Genomic DNA, 16786 nt, shown 5'->3' with positions numbered 1-16786 from the left:
TCCTGTACTTCATTTAATATCCCATCAACATTGATTCTCACTGCATACCAATCCATTATTACTATCTAGTGCTGGCATGCTTCTTTACATGGCGGAATGGACGATCAAGTCCTATATTGAAGATCATTCAATTCATGAGCCTTCTAAGGCTAAACGTCGTCACTCTATTATTCTTATTCCCAAGGTATCTTTTTAATCCCCCCAAGCTCATCAAATGCGTATTGCAATCATCGCTTCATGGTCCAAATCATCGAAAGCCAGCTTCCCTACTAATGCTATATATATTCTTAAAATTCATTTCCAATGTGGTGCCGCCCTTTTACCGTTTCCCGATTCCTTTTGATTCTTTTATTTCGCCTCATGTTGAAGCGTGCTTTATTGCAGACCAGCAAGCTTGAGCAAGCCAGCGTGGTTGGCAAGGAGGTCAGGCTGAGACTTGTAGAGAACTCCAACGACGCGCTGCAAAATCTCGCGGCTGCTAGGCTCCAGCTGGTCTTCGGGAGGCGATAGGACCTTCTCAAAGATACCAAGAAGCTGGGGAGTAAGCTGCTGGACAGTCTGGTTAGACTGGTCGTAGAGAGTGTAGATGCACTTGTAGATGGGCTCGTTCTCCTCATAGTCTTCTTCGAGGGGAAGGACATTGACGATGGCAGGGAGAGCCTCGCTGACGAAGCCGGCGTCGGGGTTCTTCATCATCATGCGGCAAAGAGCACCGGCAACATTGTCAGTGAGACGCATCTCACGGACAGCGATGAGAGGCTCGAGCTTCTCCCAGATCTGAGGGTACAGGGGGAAAGTCTTGGAAGTGTCGGTAGAAGTGTAGACGAGGAGACCCATGGCATAGGCAGCGTTCGACTTGGCAAGAGCATCAGGGTCCGTTAGACGACGCCCAAGAGCCTGGCCAAGAGACTCAGTGAAGGGGGTCATAGCCTCGCCAGCGTGCTTCAGGACCTCGGCAATGGTGCCGACGGCAGTGGAGCGGTGAAGATCCTCAGTGGAACTGGCGAGCTTGAGAACGGGCTTCTCAAAGATCTTCCAGAGCTCAGCGAAAGAGGGACCAAGGGCGGTAGCCAGGCCAATGACAACATCAAGAGCAGTATCGACAACAAGCCAATCGTATTCCGACGAGCCAGCGTCGATCTCCTGCTCGCCTTCCTCGTCACCGAGATCTTGCTGGCAGGGGTGCGAGCGGGTGATGATCAAGGTGATGACTGAGACGATCTCCTGAAGCATCTCAGAGTTGGAGGCGAGAACAGCAGGACCACATGCCTTGAGAGCAGCAGCAACATTGCGGTTGATATCCGTAATGACGCTCCTATAAATTCACTTAGTTAGCATTGGCTCGAAGAAACAATATGCCACGGTAAAAGTGATAGACAAGTTTGCAGATCAGGAGTAGATTAGACGTTTTCTCAGCAACCGCAATTTGCGTCTGAGTGAGCTGGGTATAACGCAAGGTATTCATCATGCGAAGTCGAATAGGTATAAATGAAAAGACAGTCACGTACCGTTCGCCGTCTTCGGCCCAGAGGTTGTTGGTGGTCTGCTGGAGAGCCTGGCCTATGCTGACAATGGACGCAGGGGGGGTGTGCTTGGGAGGCATGCCAGGCTCCCACTTGACGCCAGCATTTGTCTCCCAGATCTGGAACACGCGGGTGTAGATTCTCCAAAGAGTGGAGATGGCAGACTTGCGGCAACCCTCGTATGTGTGCTCGGCGAAGGGAGTAATCTTCTCAATCGTCTTTTCGGTGTAAGTCTCGAGGTTGCTGCTGTTGCAAGAGTTGGCGATGACGTCGCCGAGAACATCGAGAGCAATCTCCTGCTCAAGAGCTACGGCAGTGACGGCGCCGAGATCCTCAAAGTCCTCCAGGTCAGCCCAGTCATCCTCGTCAGCACCACCAGTAGCAATGGCAACATCGTCCTCGCTAGAGTTCGTCTTGACCTTGATCTTCTTGCCACCAACAACGATGGAGCCTTCGCCAAGCTGGCTGGCGTCAACACCGGGAAGATCTATCTCCTCCTCTTCAAGATCAAGCGAGGAAAAGAGGCCGTTGAAAACGCCGTCGAGGAAGTGGCCGAACTGCTCCTGGTAGACCTTGGAGAGGCTGGACCAGAGAATGAAGCTAGTCTCCTTAAGTCTGGGGTTGTCGAGGTGGAGGGCCTCCTCACTGGCCTTCATGAGGTCCATAACGTAAGGCTGAAAGGCCTCGGAGCCAACAGCAGTGGCAATGCGGCCCAAGCTATCGCAAGTGGCGCTGCGAAGGTTCATCTCTTCGTCGGTTTCCTTGATCGTGACAAACTTGCCGAGTGCCTTCATCACTTCCTCGAAGTAAGGCTGGAAGTTACCCTCCATAGAGGAAGAAATGGCGCCGATAGCAGAAGCAGCGCCAGCACGGACGCCAAAATCGTCGTGGTTCAGGAGCTTGACCATGGGGGCAATCAGGTTAGGGCCGTATTGGGCCATGACCTTGTTCTCAATGCCGTCACCGAAGGTGTCGAGGGCACCGCAGGCACAGCGGATGATGGCAACGTTCTTCTTGTCATTGCCAGCTTGTGAAGCAGCCTCGAGATTCTTGAGCACGGCAGAGAGAATCTGCTCGTGGTGAGAAGCCATCTCATCAACCATCTCCTCAGCGAGATGGATCAGGCCGACAAGAGCAGCGTGGCGAACCTTGAGCTCATTGTCAACAAGGAGGCTGACAATGGTAGGCAGCAGAGGCTCAAGCTGGGTGGAGATGAAGTCGGGAGCACCAGCAGCAGCATTGCCGAGAGAGAGCATGGCAGACATTCTGTAACTGGGGTCCTGGCTGCTAGCAAAGGTAGGGAACTGCTCTAGAAGAGGAACGATGACCTGGCGAGGGGGAAGGGAGTTGGCAAGCTCGTCAACGAGGCCGATGGCGGATCTGGCCGGAGACATATCCTCGTCATCGTCGTCGTCGTCAAGCTCGGCAACAATGTGCATGGCACCGACCATCATTCGGGAAGGAACGTCGTTCATGGCCTGCAGCTTGCGGGGACGGAAGTGAACCGTCTGGATAAGGAAAGCAACGGCTTGCGAACGAGCATCATCTTCGGCCTGCTTGTTGCCGGCGAGGTCCATCATGAACTGAAGGAGCTCCTGGAGGTGAGAGCCAAAGAGAGCGGAGTCGTAAGCAATGAAGTTGTGGAAGACTTCGAAGACGACCTTGTAGTTCTCTTCATCCTCAGCCTCAACAGTAGCCTTAAGAATGTTGACCATTGCAGGAAGGAAACTGGCAACAGCCTCCACGGCCTGGGGGTCCTCCTCAGGAATGATATTGTTGAGGATGGCACCGACACCACGGACGACATTGATGCGGACGTCCTTGCTGTCCGGGTCCTCGATGCGAGAGCGGAACAGCTGCAGAAGCTGGTGTGTGTGGTCGCTGAAGTGAACAGGGTCGTTCTCCAGCATGGCATAGATGAGGTAAGAGCCAACCTCGCGGGCCACGACGTTGTCGTGGTTGTTGAGAGGAATGATCTGCTGAAGGAACTCTTCGCCCTGCTGGTTCTCCATGTCGAGAGTGACAAGGTCGGCAATCAAGCGAGCAAGAGAGTGACGGTTGGCAGCCGAGGACTCCTTGAGAGAGCCCTCGAGGAGGTGGGTGCGGCACATCGACTTCTTGTCGTCGGGCACATTGTCCCAGTGCTTGGGCGCGATGCGGGCGGCCTGGACCGAGGCGAGCTGTCGGATGGGGGCATCGCCGTGTGTGAGAGCAATCTCAACGAGGAGCAGAAGAGACTCGGGCTTGGAGTAGTAGTTCTTCTGGAGATCGGCTGTCACGGCCTTGACCTGTTCCGTGTCGGCTACAGAGGGAAAAATGGTCAACAACAAGTTGAAAAATGCAGCGCGAGGAAAGACGTACGAACTTGGCTGGCCTGCAGCAGCTGGACAAGCTTATCCTTGTCCATTGTCACTCTTCACTCGTAGGCAAAGCCCTTGTGCAAAGAACGAGAATTTTTGGTTTGTGAAGGTGAGGAAGATGTGTGTAGGAAAAAGAAAAAAATTTCCAGACGAGCCGGGGTCATCAGAAAAAAAATTTAGAGAGGGGTCACAATTTGCCCCGCCTGGCATGGCTTGGTACCTTAGGAGTTGGGAGGAACGCGTCTTCTGCGGTGAGCTGAGGCCCACAGCGGACTCGCTGTTGAGTAAATAATAAATGATGTGTGCCTGAAGTACCCTGGCGCACGCTGGCTGCCTGCTGGTACTTGCAACACCTGTTGGGCGAGCTTGGCACGCTTGTTACTGGGCTGGGCCGCTAATTCAATAACTGTAGGTAGGTAGTGGTTGACCAGGTGCCGCGTTTTTTCTTCTTCTTGTATTCATTAAAAAGCTCTTTTAATGTTTACGCCGAATTCAATTCAAGACATCATTATCAAGTCAAACGCTGTATCCTGAACACGTCTCTTGGCTTCATCAGCTTCGCATAATATGGGCTCTAGGAGATGGATTTCATCTTATAATTGCTCAGCTTCTCGTAGCCTGATACCGTCTAGCTATGTTTAATTAAGAGACGCATCTAGCTTCAGGCGTTGACTACCACTCATGTCGACCTTACTTAGTAGCAGCCTGCCGGCTCTGCATCTGGTGAAACATCTTCACACCATCCAGTACCTTGTCTTGGTGGCCCTCGTGCTGTCCCCAGAAATTATCCAGTGCGTCCGCAACTTTCTTCCACCTTTCCATAGTCTGCTTCATGACGTCGAAGTGCCTATCGACATGCTCCTGCAGACGGTCTTTGTACCAATTGGCCATTTCGCCCATGTAAACCTTCATCTTCCGCTCCACGTCGTCCATGTAGCAGACGTCATATATCTCCTTCTGTACACCGCTGACCTGGAACACCCGCCCTGAGCCAGTATCCTTAAACTTCCAAGCCTCCCGAACCGTCGAGAAAATGCCCTCTTTCAGCGTCTCTTGCTTGATCTCCGTGCTGAGCTGCTTCATACGGTCCTCTTGCTTCTTCTTCATCCACTCTTCAAGTCGATTCACAGCCTTTCTCAAGTCAAACGACACTTCCTTTATACCGGAGTGGAATGCGACTTTGTGCGCTTCGTCTTCGTTGTCGCCCCTGTCTTGATGGATTCGCGCCAGGTTGGCGTTGAGGACGAGCTTCAGCTCCATGCACTGGACCATGAACGGGATCAGCGCCACTATCGTCTGCTGGATATCGTTGTCGGCCCAGTGAAAATCACTCTCCAACTTGTCGAGCATGACCTGTATGGAGCTCGAGTCGGCTCCAAAAGCGTGCTTCTTGAGTATATCGTATTTCTCGTTGACAACGACCAAATCATCCTTGGAAGTCTTCTCAAAGATTTTGTTCTGCACGGAGAACTCGATGGTATCCTTCAGCACGTCAAGTATGGCCTTGTAGTCGTGCAGACGAGCTTCCTTCAGGCGCTGGAAAAGATCCTTCTCGAGGACCTCGATTTTACTTGCCACGTGCTGGGCACCCGGCATTTCTTTGTCACCCTGCTGTAGGAAGAAGACTCCACCGACGCCCGCGGCAAAGAGTACAGGGCCAACCTCAGGAATCACTATGACATGATTAGTTATTGAGGCACTGGCTTCTTCAGAGTAGCAGTCTCTGGGATCGCTTCTTCTTACTCAGCGCGAGTCCACTTGCAGCAGTCAAAGCGGCTTCTGCGAACGAGTGATCTATCGGTGCTGGAGTTTTCTCCGCACTTTCATAGAAGAATGTCTCCGGGAGGCTTTTGCCTCCTTTCCATAGGTCGTGTAGACCAGTGTCATCCCAGTGTTGTTCCCAAGCACCGCCTCGAGGGTCATAGTCCTGGATCGCGGGCTGCGGAAAAGGTTCATCAAATTCGCCGAAGCCACTCATTGTCTAAAAACGATCAAGATGGACAAGTTGTTGAATGTTGGTAATGAGGATCAATTTGGAGCCTTTTAGGAGTTTATGGCATGCGCAAGGGGGTTATATGTGTTTCGGCGCAGAGCAAGCGTTTACTGCGTTGTTGTAGTTGCATCTGCCGTCCTTTCTCAGCTGCTTTAGTCGGCAGATATCTGGACGCTGATTCACCCTGCTTGCGTAACTCCAGCAATTCAATAGTTCGTGTCAGCCAGCCACATATGTGCCACTATATGCAATATAAATGCCGCGATATCCACGACTAAGACTACATCAGCCTGACTGTGAGCCGTCGCAACGACTTCACGCATGTTCGCCAGCTGCACCACGAACAAGCGCGGTTGAGACAAGACAAAAAATCGCATCTTAGCTTCGCCCCTATGAGGCGTTATCGGAACCGGTATTACCTTTCAGCCGTGCCCCTTAAAGACAATATTGGAGTAAAATACTACATGTCTTCCAGCCATGCCCCTCGGAGGCGCTAGATAGTGCGCCTTTCAATGGACGCGTTATCGCGCAGAGGTAGGGACGGTCCGCATGTGGCGCTGGTCTAGATCGGGCTGGAGGCGCTTGCACCACGTGGAGGGTAGTAAGATGCGAGCCATGTCGATATGCGACTACATGGTGGCTGATGTGGGCTCGGTTTTGCCGAGAAGACTAGGCCTATTAGAATCCATTTGTGTGAATGAATCGCCTAAAAAATGGCTGTGAACGAAGGCAGCTGAGCTTCGTGGCTGATTCACTAGTCAGGACCCCAGACACCATAGTAGTTCGTGACAACGTTGATCGAGTTGGACTCGAGATTGTTGAAGCCAGTGGAACCGAATAAATAAACAGGTGAGACTAAAAAAGTATATAACGCGCTGAATTATCTCTTTAACTTGAAGAAAAGACTTAAACACATACAGTTAATCCCAATTCACTTCAAGAGAAGCCGCCCCACACACAATCAAGATGCCTTTCGGACCTAAGCTGAAGTTTGAGGGTACGCTCGAGAAGCTTAAGCCTTTAGAGACGTTCGGGGAAGACGACAAGTTGGAAGAGACCGAACGCCTTGAGAAGGGAAACGACCAGGCTGGAGGTAATGGAACACTGGGCCATGAGCTGGAAAACATCCCGGACCACGTCGAAGGCAGTGATGGCGCCTCTCTGACTAGCGGCACCGACACAATGACTACCATCGATGCCGATTTTGTGACCCGCACTGCCGACACTGAAATCTTCCCAGCGTTGAACACAGACAATGAGGTGCTTCGAGGGATGACTACGGCGATGCGAGCTGGCAATGGCGAGTTCAACTACAGGTTCAAGGAGTTGACCACCGGCAAGGATGCGAAGGAGACGCTTTATAAGAGTCTTCTAAACCAGCGCGCAGAGATGCATGTGATGATTGAGAAATACGGAACTCCACCAACAATCTTCAAGCGCGTTCATTTTGTAAAGGACTTCAACGATATCCGAGGTGGGGAAGTGTCTGGCATACACAAGGAGCTTGGCGAGGATCTTTGGAAGGCTATCGAGGCCAAGGTATGGTGCAAGACAGAGCAGTTTTTATCGCTTCAGACGACTGACTAATTCTGGCAGAATCCGGAAGCCTTTGCAAACTTTTACGACACCGTTGGCACCCGGCTCCGCTTCGATAGCGAGCTCAAAGCTCACCCGCAAAGCGGCAGGCCACAACTCAAGACAGAAGAGGAGCTCCAGCAGGTGGACAAATACAAGCGTTTCCAGAACCGCACCAAACGTTTCATCATTGCCCGCAACGCTCTCCGGTATGCGGAGAAGAAGGCTCTGGCAGCCTACGGAAAGCAGATTGAGCCAGCAATCAAGATGGCCCAGGGAGGGTAAGCTGCATCCGCGTTCTTTTTCCAGAGTATCCTGGCTGACTAAAATTAGTGAAACGGTCAAATGGTTTTATGAATGATTCTGGCATCTGAACACCTGCTCAGAGAGCAAGCAATTGGGGATATTAGCATTGTGAGATTAGTAGCAGTACCCTTTTGACTGCCGAGGAGGAGCCTTGAGGTCACAGACAGGGGTATGTACAAGCCAACCAAGATTAGCAATACCACAGGTACTTCTTACCACGCATGAAACCCCAGTAAGCGCGCATGTACTCTTACTACAAAAACGCTATACTGGAGTAGCTATTTTTACTCTGAATGAAAATACTAGAAGTTAGAAAACAGAACGAGTAAAGATTTTTCTTTATAGTGGTGCAGTTTTTATTCTTTTTCTTGTGTTTTTGCCATTTTTTTCTTACATTTTTAGATATCCTATATCCTCTGTGCTGTATTAGAGAGTGTGATGGTAGATACTTCGCTTAGTGGTTGTCGTGACTTCAGAGCTCCTCCTCGACAGTCAACGGGATAGCTGATTCAGCATACATTGAATAAGCTCTGTATAAAGATATACGTCGTATTTGCTAAATGTAAGCTTCCAATAGGGCAGACGGTGTTCAACTTTGCTCGAATCTGTCGCCCTTCGTTTCCTGATGTCTATATCCACCAAACAGTTGCCACAACAAAGATACGCATATAATGCCTAAAAATAGGCTGCGACGATTGCGACGACTCAAATACCCTTGCCACCTCCTACAGACCAAAACCACCCAGTCACTCATGCCACGATCCATCGCTTGGTGTTGGTAGGACGGCTTGCATGGATGCCAGGCAAAAGACACAAGGGTAGGAACGAGCAGCGATGGCATAATGCCCCATGCTACATAGTCGGCAATAGGCTGAACGGGGGTTTCGTAGAATGACACTATGCTGACTGGTATGGTGAAGACGAAGTACGCCAAAGAACCAGTTCAAACGGGGGAGGTGGAGCTGCTTGGCTGGGCGATTGTGCTAGAGGATTGAACCTGGCCAGCCTTTTGCTTGCAGCGCACTTCAGGATTTCGCAATAATTCGGCCTCCATCTCAGGGCACTGAATTGTATGACAGTCATGCCGATAGGGAATACCAACCTTAGATAGCAATGTCAAGTGTTCTCTGATGAACCGAGAGGGCTTGTTGTTGCGGGCTCGTTGTTGCGGGCTTGTGGGAAAGTTGAAACCGAAACCCTAGCGGTCGGGTTTCTCTCGTCGAACCTCTTAGTCCTTCAAACAGATCTGCGACCCAACAGACAGCTTGTCGCAATCAAGCTCAGGGTTGAGCTTCAGAATGTCGTCGACACTGCTTCCATGATGCTCCCCAATGTCCCAGCATGTGTCACCCTGATGAACGGTGTATGCCTCTGTGCCGTCAGGACACTTCAGCGCGCTGCCTCCGTCGGAGCCTGCGGCTACGTGAAGGTACCACCAGAGGAGCAGCAGGGCGACACCAATGATGACTCCAAAGTTGAGAAGGGGCATGAGCTCGTGTCTCCAAGACACCTGGGGACTGGCGTGCGTATTGCCCGGCAAAAATGGCTGCGCATCGTCATCTTCGCCTGCAAGCTCATGGCCGACTCGAGTCAGCTGGCCATATCGTGACCCGGGAGCGCTCTCCCAGTATGAGCCATCGGCGTCTTGGAATGTGTAGACGCCCGTGTCGGCGTCATAGCCGACGCGCGTCATGCCTTCGGGGAGACGCTCTTCATCGTCATCGTATCTCGACCGTCGGGGCATTATGTCGTTTCGGTGCGGAGTAGAGCTCTTCAAGGCCGTTAAATTCGATGATACAGTTACAATTTTGGTCAGGAGATGGCTATTCGAGGAAAGAGTGTCTGCGACTTATGTCCTGGTTTAAGTGTTTCAACGCCCATGTACACAGCCTGCCTTAGTCATCAGCGCCGCCGTGCCCCCGTGGTCAATCACTGTTTCTATTGTTAGGCTGATTTGGAAGCCCAACACAGCCTGGTGCTCAACATTCAGTTGTCCGTTGATTTTTTGGCTTTCGATGTTTTTTCTGGGATGCAAGAGCCACCTCTGTCTGGGTCGATGTCTGCCGCCACTTCTAAAACCGCGTAGATTAGCGGGCGAGAATTTCAGGCAACCCACCATCTTCAAAATTGGGACACGAGCACGCAACATCGTAATTCTCTTGGGTATTGAAAGTTTTAACTGCTACTAGAAATTCTAGATGTTGTACAGAACGGGCAAGAAAAGGCCCACGTAGACTTTATATACGGAAGTGCTGATAAATTAGCACAAAAACACTGCGCCTAGGGCCACGGCCACCGAAACCAAGGTGACAGACCCAGTCATGGTTCGAGCACCAGCATTCTCCTTCTTGGAAGCAACGTCGATGGATGTGTTGCTCCACAGCTGGGGCGCATAAGCCGCAGCAGGCTTGCTGCTATCGACAGTGCCGTTCCAGCAGTACTTGCTAAAGCAGTCCTTGCAGGCAGCCGGGACTGGGGTCTTGGTGCGATCGAAGCTGCGAGACAGTATGGCGCAGCTGACGCAGGTCGGCCAGTTTGTATCGCGGGTGCTGTTCATTTGAGTGGCAACGGCCCAGCCGTTGGAGATGACGGCGTCCCGTTCGGTATCGTTGAGGTCCAGAGTGAAGGTGGATAGGTTGGAGTGGAAGACATAAGGATAATTGGGCAGATAAACGACCAGCGGAGGAACAGGGCCGCTCGAGTTTTTCGCGTCACAGCCGAAGAAGGTTGGGCGGGTATTCAGCCCGAGGTTGAGAAATGTGTTTGTATCAGGCACCTCAGGGAAAGATGTGCCAGCCGATTCATTGCTGTGGGTTCGCTGGTATGTTATATAGGCAGATGCGCCGTCGGGCCAGTTGCTCGTGTCGGCACTCGAGTCCACGCCAAAGACGACATCGACCTTGCGTTCATGAACAGTGTGAGGGTGGAAAGGGACATTCTGACCGTCCTCGCCTCCATCCACCAGGGTAAGACGGTCAGAGCCAGCAACATAGTTCTTGCCCAAGTTCCAGTTTTTGAACGGGTTCGGAGTCCAATCTGCCACATCGTCGCTTCGGTCGCCCAAGGTTGTAAGGAGGTCGGTGATGAAAGCCACGACAGTCTTGGGAATATTTTTTGGCTGATACTTCTCGGGGTCGCTCTTCATGCGGAGAATGATTTGGTTGAAGAGACTGCTAGATGTTCCCATGACGTAGCCGACATTGTCAAAGCCGTTGATGCATGCGGCATCGTCGGCTAGCTTTCCGTTGTCGAACTTGGAGCCGGCGAACTTCAGTGGCGCGAAGCCCGTCATGCCGGGATCCGTTGAGCCGAGCTCCCAGGGATTGAACTCGAATAGGACAGACTCGATGGTGGTGTTTTTCTCGCCAGGGCCTCTGCTGTCGGCAACCAGAATGGGGAGCGGAGTCCTGCCAGCAGCAAACTCGGTATCATTGGCGATGGATGAAAAAGTATACTTGGGACCGCCGTGCTTTGCCTTGACCAGCTGGAACGACAGCATACGACCCCAGATATCGGTGATAGAACGGTTGAAACCTGCGTCGTGCTTCTTGTCTAGCTCATCGATGATGGTGGAATAGTAGTCCACGATGCCAATATTTTTGGGGCCTATGAAAAGCTTTGCATTAGCATCATTGAATTGTCAGTGGCTTTCTTTCGGTGTACCAACCTTCAAGGATTGATTCACCAAATTGCCAAATCTCTTTGGAATTAACGGCATCTTGAACGGTGGTAAAGTTGTTGGTATAGATACTGCCCACAAGCCAGCCGCCTCCGGACAGACCGGAAAGGTACGTGGCACTCTGTAGGAGACCACCGAGGTTGCCTTTATCAGTACTACCGGTTGAGCGACTGTCAAAGGCCTTGATAGCACCGGCGCCGTTTAGCATTGCACGGTAGCCACCACCAGAGATGGCAATGCCAATGTTTGGCAAAGCCGATGAATTGGAGTCGACATTCTGCAAATAATTGTCGCTGTCGAAGTTCGGAATGGCCGCGCGCTTTAGGAAATCCTTAATGTGCGTGATGGTCTCCTTGCGGCGAATTGGGAGCCATGCCTTTTCCTCAGGGCTCAGGACCGAACTCGAGCTGTCGCGAATGAATGGTCTCGTGCTGGGACAAGTGACTTCCGAGGGCGCATATCCATCGGGAGCCTGCGCTGTAGCTCGGCGAACCAAAAATTCAATATCCTCCGGGGTCAAATCCGCGCCTCTTAGAGCTAGGGTTTTTGTTAGCAAGGTTTGATGAACTTCCATTGCATCACATCTTCATTACCTAAAGCGTTGGCGTTGGCGACAGCAGCCAAGGATGGACCGGCCAATGTCAAAGCCGTAGCGGCAGCTAACAGCTGTATTTGGCGCATAGTGAAGGGAGATCGACAGAAAATCGGTCAAAGCTATCCACCATCTACGTGAGGTTATGGATTGAACTATGAGCCAGGGGGCGAAGGGGACCAGACGGATATTATATTCCCATCACATCTGCGGCACGCAACGTGGGTGGGCTGTGCTCGTCGAATGCGAGGCCCATTTTGCCCCGTAAGGTAGCCAAAGACGGGCATTTCACGCATTTCACGACTGTGATTACCTCCACAGCCTGGTAAGCCAAGCAAAATAGCGCTCCAGCGGGCGCAGGGGATTGGGGCTTTCCAAAGGCGTTTTTTATCTCAGACTGCACGAAAATGGCCGTAAGCAGCTAGTGGCGCGCCCACTCTTGCGGTCAAAACTTTGGCAGCCCTTCCCGAGAACTCCGGGGGGTGTTGACGCCACCAACGGAAAACGCTGCGGCTCAAGCTCTGACAGTTATGATACAATCCCTCCTTGACTGACTGACTGACTGCGGCTGCATTGAATTCTCCTACCATGGCTTGTGGCAGCTTATGCTCGACGTCACCGCCCACGCAGGTTCGCACATGCTGGTGGCAGCCGTGACAGAGCTCGTGCCGGAATGTATGGGCCTTTTGCTGCAGTAAGAACAGGGAGCTTGTGAGCGACGCTGTTGCATACAGTCCCTGAAACTGGAAAAGCACCAATGGGAGTGTCAGCGAGAGCGGCGGTCGCTCGATCGGGATGGTCGGAACCAGGGCCACGTAAACTCCATGGGCTGTGCTGCTGATGGACTATTGGTGTCTAAGCCCTGCGTCGGCCAACCCACAGCCTCCCCGAAGCAGCATGGCAGCCAAGCAGCCATTGATGAAGACTTGTTTGTGCCCAAGCGGGATTCTGGTAAGGCCCGGCTATCCGAAGACCGACATGAGACACCAGCAATGCCGCTTTGCCGCTCTGGGAGATGCTTGTCTCAAAGCGCCCAATGATATTATAAACACCGAGCTCGACTCCATTCCTCATTTCCTTCCATCACTGTCCTCGGGCGGCTCCAGCTCGTTAGTGCCGTCCAATCATCAGGCTTTGTACGAGCACAGCCTTACGGGCGATCATTGGTGTACTCGTGGAGTTGGGCACGCAGGCGGTGGCTCTGCTCTTATGGCTCAGCAGTTAAAAATTGTTGATTCTTCTCATCATTTCTCGAGAAATCTGACGCGCCGGTTGGCCGTCCCGTAGGCGAACAGAAGATCGGCCTGTTGGCGGATTTTCTCGCAATGGACATGCGCTACGCTCGGCCTGAGGGTCTTGGAGGTCGTCACGTGCCGGTCAGCGTAATCACGAACAAGTTCCGCGGTCAAGTCAACCACAATCGTCCATGATTTATGTGCCATTGAGACTCCTTTGAGTCAATGAAGAAGAGGCATGAAACACTGAATTGTGCTCCATATGCATACGATAACACCTGCCTTGCCGCTTCCAGGCACCTCTGTCTATATTCCTGAGCGATAGCCTGATGAAGCGGTGCAGCCACTGCCGCTCGACACCACGCGATGCCTCCTAGATTATACCACCGAAAATCTAGAACTGGCTGTCAATTGTGTCGCAAAAGACGCGTCAAGGTAGATCTCATGTGTCGTAATCACCAGGCGCACGGCTAACACTGGCCAGTGCGATGAAGCTCGCCCAACTTGCGTAAGCCAGGGTGACGAATTGCCTCCGCCGCCCAGCTCGCTCACATGAAATATAGAGTAAATGTAAAGCCCATGATCAGGAATGCATCTATGACAGAGCGCCTCGAAATGCACAACCAGTCGCAACCAAGCTCAGCCCGCACTCCGTGGCCTCGCCAATGCCATCCGTCGCGGCCGCCGACTCGCCCCTAGCGCAACCAGCATCCGAGACCAAAGAACGGCGCCTCCTGGAGCTGCAGTTGATGAATTACTTTTGTTTTGACGTGTGCTCTTCAATGCCCGGAACTTATTTCCATGAAGTTCGCAACATTTGGAACGTTGTCGTCCCAAGGCTTGCGGCCAACTACGATGCTCTCCTGAATGCCCTCATGACGCTATCTTTGCGGCATATGCTCTGCACCGGTTGCCAGGATATTGCACCGCTGGAAACGGTCAGGCTTCACCATGCGCAATATCTTGAGGCGACGTTGCAGGAATATCGGAGTGTCGTTGGCACTGTGACCACCGCTGTCGCAGACGCTGCAAGCTTCACATCGGTCGTGTTGTCGCTGGATGCCTTTGCTAGTCTGCGCGACCGCGATCTTACGGAGTATACGGCTCCTGTGCAGTGGTTACAGCTGTGCAAGGGCGTCACCCAAGTTTTTCGGGTGACGCTTCAACTTCTCAAAGGCGACTCTGACGCCTACATCAACAAGATTGTGGCGACCAGCGGATCGTTCGTCGAACCATCCAAGATTTTGTGTGAGGCAAACCGGAACCGGTTTCCTGCGCTGCTCGTGCGGCAACCGGGAGATTCGAATGAGGACAATGCAGCCTATATCGAAACTGTCAGTTATATTGGCGCCGTCCAAGGTGCTGTTGAGGCGGGCGAGCACATGAATGCCACTACACGCCGCCTGATCGTTTACCCAGTGCTGTTTCCCCAGCGCTTCGTCGAATTATTGGACGAGCATAAGCCACGTGCGTTGGTGATTCTCGCGCACTTTTTTGCAGTCGCCGCACACTGTCAGGCATCTGCATGGATCGGGGATACCCCAAAGAAAGAGGTTCTTGCTTTGGCTGCATTTCTTGCCCTAGAGTACCAGCATGAACTTGCCTGGCCTCTCAGCGCGGTGAGCCAGCCTGGCAGTGGCTCAACGATAAGCAAGAATCCCTCACCGCAGTCGGCCACGAATGGCAGCAACTGAGATACAATGACAGAACAGGTTACATATCGCAATATATCGTTCGTAACAACAGAATCCGGACTCATCACATGACAAACTCGTATGACATTAGATATGCTATTACTCGAAACTCAAGCCAGTCTTGATGTCTCCCCATCTGGCCGCATACATATCCTTGATATAATTATCTCTGTTGCACCATATTCCCGTGCTCGTCTGCGGAAACTCAGTCTCGTAGCCCTTCAGATACGTCGAGTTCAGGATTCCCCACAGTGGCCGTGACACCATCTCTCGCGTGCCATCGATGCGAGGCGTGACGACACCAGCGTCCTTCTTCCGCACCTCCTTCATCAACCTTATCAGCAACTGTGCCGCACAGTCGGCACCCAAAGTCCACGAGCCCGACTTGAGATATCCCAGGGAGAAAACAGTGTTGGGTAGGTCTTGAATCATGGCGGCATTCCAGACAAACTTTTTGGACGCGTCAAAGGGGGCATCATCAGTGGTGAATTGAATGCCACCAGCAAAGAGGAGCTGGATTCCAGTGGCGGTAACTATAACATCGGCAGGCAGAGTTTTCCCCGAGGTGAGCTCAATGGAGTCTGCCGTTACTGTGCGGATGGTATCCGTCACTACGGCGGCTTTTGACGTCCGAATGGCGGCGAATATGTCGCCGTCGGGGACCACGCATAATCGCTGCTCCCAGGGTTTGTACCGCGGCTTAAAATTTGGATCCAATGCATATCCCTGCGGCAGTAGCTTGATAGTCTGCTGATGGATGTAACGTGCTACAGCCGCTGGGAAATGAGTGCACCACACCGTCAACAGCCAGGCGATGAGAATCCACGTCGCTCTGTTGATTTTGTGCATGACCATCCCCGGGAGGATGGTAAAGAGAAAACTGCGAATCTTGCTGTTGTTGGCAATCGGGAGGATGTACGTTGGACTCCGCTGCAGCATGGTCACACCCTTGACCTTGTCGGCGACGGATGGTACAATGGTGACGGCAGTGGCACCGCTACCAATGACGACCATTTCTTTGTCGCTGTAATCGTAGTCCTCTGGCCAGAACTGCGGGTGAATGATTTTTCCCTTGAAATTTTCCAAACCGGGAATGGTTGTCTGTCGAGGCTGTTCGTAGTTGTAGTAGCCTGTGCCGAGGAAGATGTACCGGCCTCTGTACAGGACCGGTTCTTTCTGACCTGCTTTCCGCACCACAATCTCCCAGGTTTGCTCCTTGGAGAGCCAGTTGGCGGAGAGGACCTTGTGGTTGTAGTGGATGTACTTGTCGAGGCCGTTCTTCTTAGCGGCGTCAATCATGTACTGCTTGATGTCGCCACCGTGGGCGAGGGTCTGGGTTCGGTACCAGGGACTCCAGGCGAAGCCGAAGCTAAAGATGTCAGAGTCGGATCGGATGCCTGGGTAACGAAACAGGTCCCATGTGCCGCCCATGGAAGCGCGAGATTCTAGGACGATGATGCGGCAGCCTGGCAATTGGGTCTGGAGGCGATAGGCGGCGTTGATGCCGGAAACGCCAGCGCCAATGATAACCACATCGTGATCGGCTGTGTCTGAATCTGAGTCCATGATGCGAAGATTGGATTTGAGAAAGACAGGTAGGCGAAGAAAATGTGGCAGGGGCTTGCAGCCCAGCACTATATAGAGGCGTACGCATTATTTATGGATGCACCACATGAGCACATTCCGCTCCGGTTATACGGTAGCTCGGAGCAACATCAGACCAGCCTGCTCTAGCTGGGTGCGCGTAACCGCGGATGGCTCTCAATAAATTGTCTATAACGGACTTTTGTCTAGATCTACCCCGCAATGGATACTGGGGTCTCCGTTCG

The 16786-nt window shown here is 52.3% G+C and overlaps 7 protein-coding genes across 7 annotated transcripts; 2 read left to right on the top strand and 5 right to left on the bottom strand.

The window, feature by feature from the left end:
• Nucleotides 1-375: 375 nt before the first annotated feature.
• On the bottom strand, nt 376-3930 carry LMH87_007055 (uncharacterized protein; the record flags this gene model as incomplete). Its single annotated transcript, XM_056192082.1, has 3 exons — nt 376-1315; nt 1509-3825; nt 3885-3930. The coding sequence occupies 3 exons, from the start codon at nt 3928-3930 to the stop codon at nt 376-378; spliced, it is 3303 nt and encodes a 1100-aa protein (XP_056060336.1).
• Nucleotides 3931-4573: 643 nt separating this feature from the next.
• LMH87_007054 (uncharacterized protein) lies at nt 4574-5861 on the bottom strand (the record flags this gene model as incomplete). Its single annotated transcript, XM_056192081.1, has 2 exons — nt 4574-5556; nt 5627-5861. The coding sequence occupies 2 exons, from the start codon at nt 5859-5861 to the stop codon at nt 4574-4576; spliced, it is 1218 nt and encodes a 405-aa protein (XP_056060335.1).
• A 981-nt stretch (nt 5862-6842) lies between these two features.
• On the top strand, nt 6843-7812 carry LMH87_007053 (uncharacterized protein; the record flags this gene model as incomplete). The annotated part of the gene is made up of 3 exons (XM_056192080.1): nt 6843-7415; nt 7473-7732; nt 7785-7812. The coding sequence occupies 3 exons, from the start codon at nt 6843-6845 to the stop codon at nt 7810-7812; spliced, it is 861 nt and encodes a 286-aa protein (XP_056060334.1).
• Nucleotides 7813-8985: 1173 nt separating this feature from the next.
• LMH87_007052 (uncharacterized protein) lies at nt 8986-9501 on the bottom strand (the record flags this gene model as incomplete). Its single annotated transcript, XM_056192079.1, has 1 exon — nt 8986-9501. One exon carries the CDS (start codon nt 9499-9501, stop codon nt 8986-8988), a length of 516 nt encoding a protein of 171 aa, XP_056060333.1.
• A 450-nt stretch (nt 9502-9951) lies between these two features.
• Nucleotides 9952-12117, bottom strand: LMH87_007051 (uncharacterized protein; the record flags this gene model as incomplete). The annotated part of the gene is made up of 4 exons (XM_056192078.1): nt 9952-10009; nt 10073-11363; nt 11425-11973; nt 12030-12117. 4 exons carry the CDS (start codon nt 12115-12117, stop codon nt 9952-9954), a joined length of 1986 nt encoding a protein of 661 aa, XP_056060332.1.
• Nucleotides 12118-13629: 1512 nt separating this feature from the next.
• Nucleotides 13630-14957, top strand: LMH87_007050 (uncharacterized protein; the record flags this gene model as incomplete). The annotated part of the gene is made up of 3 exons (XM_056192076.1): nt 13630-13698; nt 13748-13771; nt 13827-14957. The coding sequence occupies 3 exons, from the start codon at nt 13630-13632 to the stop codon at nt 14955-14957; spliced, it is 1224 nt and encodes a 407-aa protein (XP_056060331.1).
• A 99-nt stretch (nt 14958-15056) lies between these two features.
• LMH87_007049 (uncharacterized protein) lies at nt 15057-16523 on the bottom strand (the record flags this gene model as incomplete). Its single annotated transcript, XM_056192075.1, has 1 exon — nt 15057-16523. The coding sequence occupies one exon, from the start codon at nt 16521-16523 to the stop codon at nt 15057-15059; it is 1467 nt and encodes a 488-aa protein (XP_056060330.1).
• Nucleotides 16524-16786: the final 263 nt, after the last annotated feature.

This window comes from Akanthomyces muscarius, chromosome 1 (genome assembly GCF_028009165.1).
Source record: "Akanthomyces muscarius strain Ve6 chromosome 1, whole genome shotgun sequence".
NCBI classification, from domain to species: Eukaryota; Fungi; Ascomycota; class Sordariomycetes; order Hypocreales; family Cordycipitaceae; genus Akanthomyces; species Akanthomyces muscarius.
The sequence above is the reverse complement of the archived record's forward strand: the minus strand, read 5'-3'. Positions and strand labels throughout refer to the sequence as shown.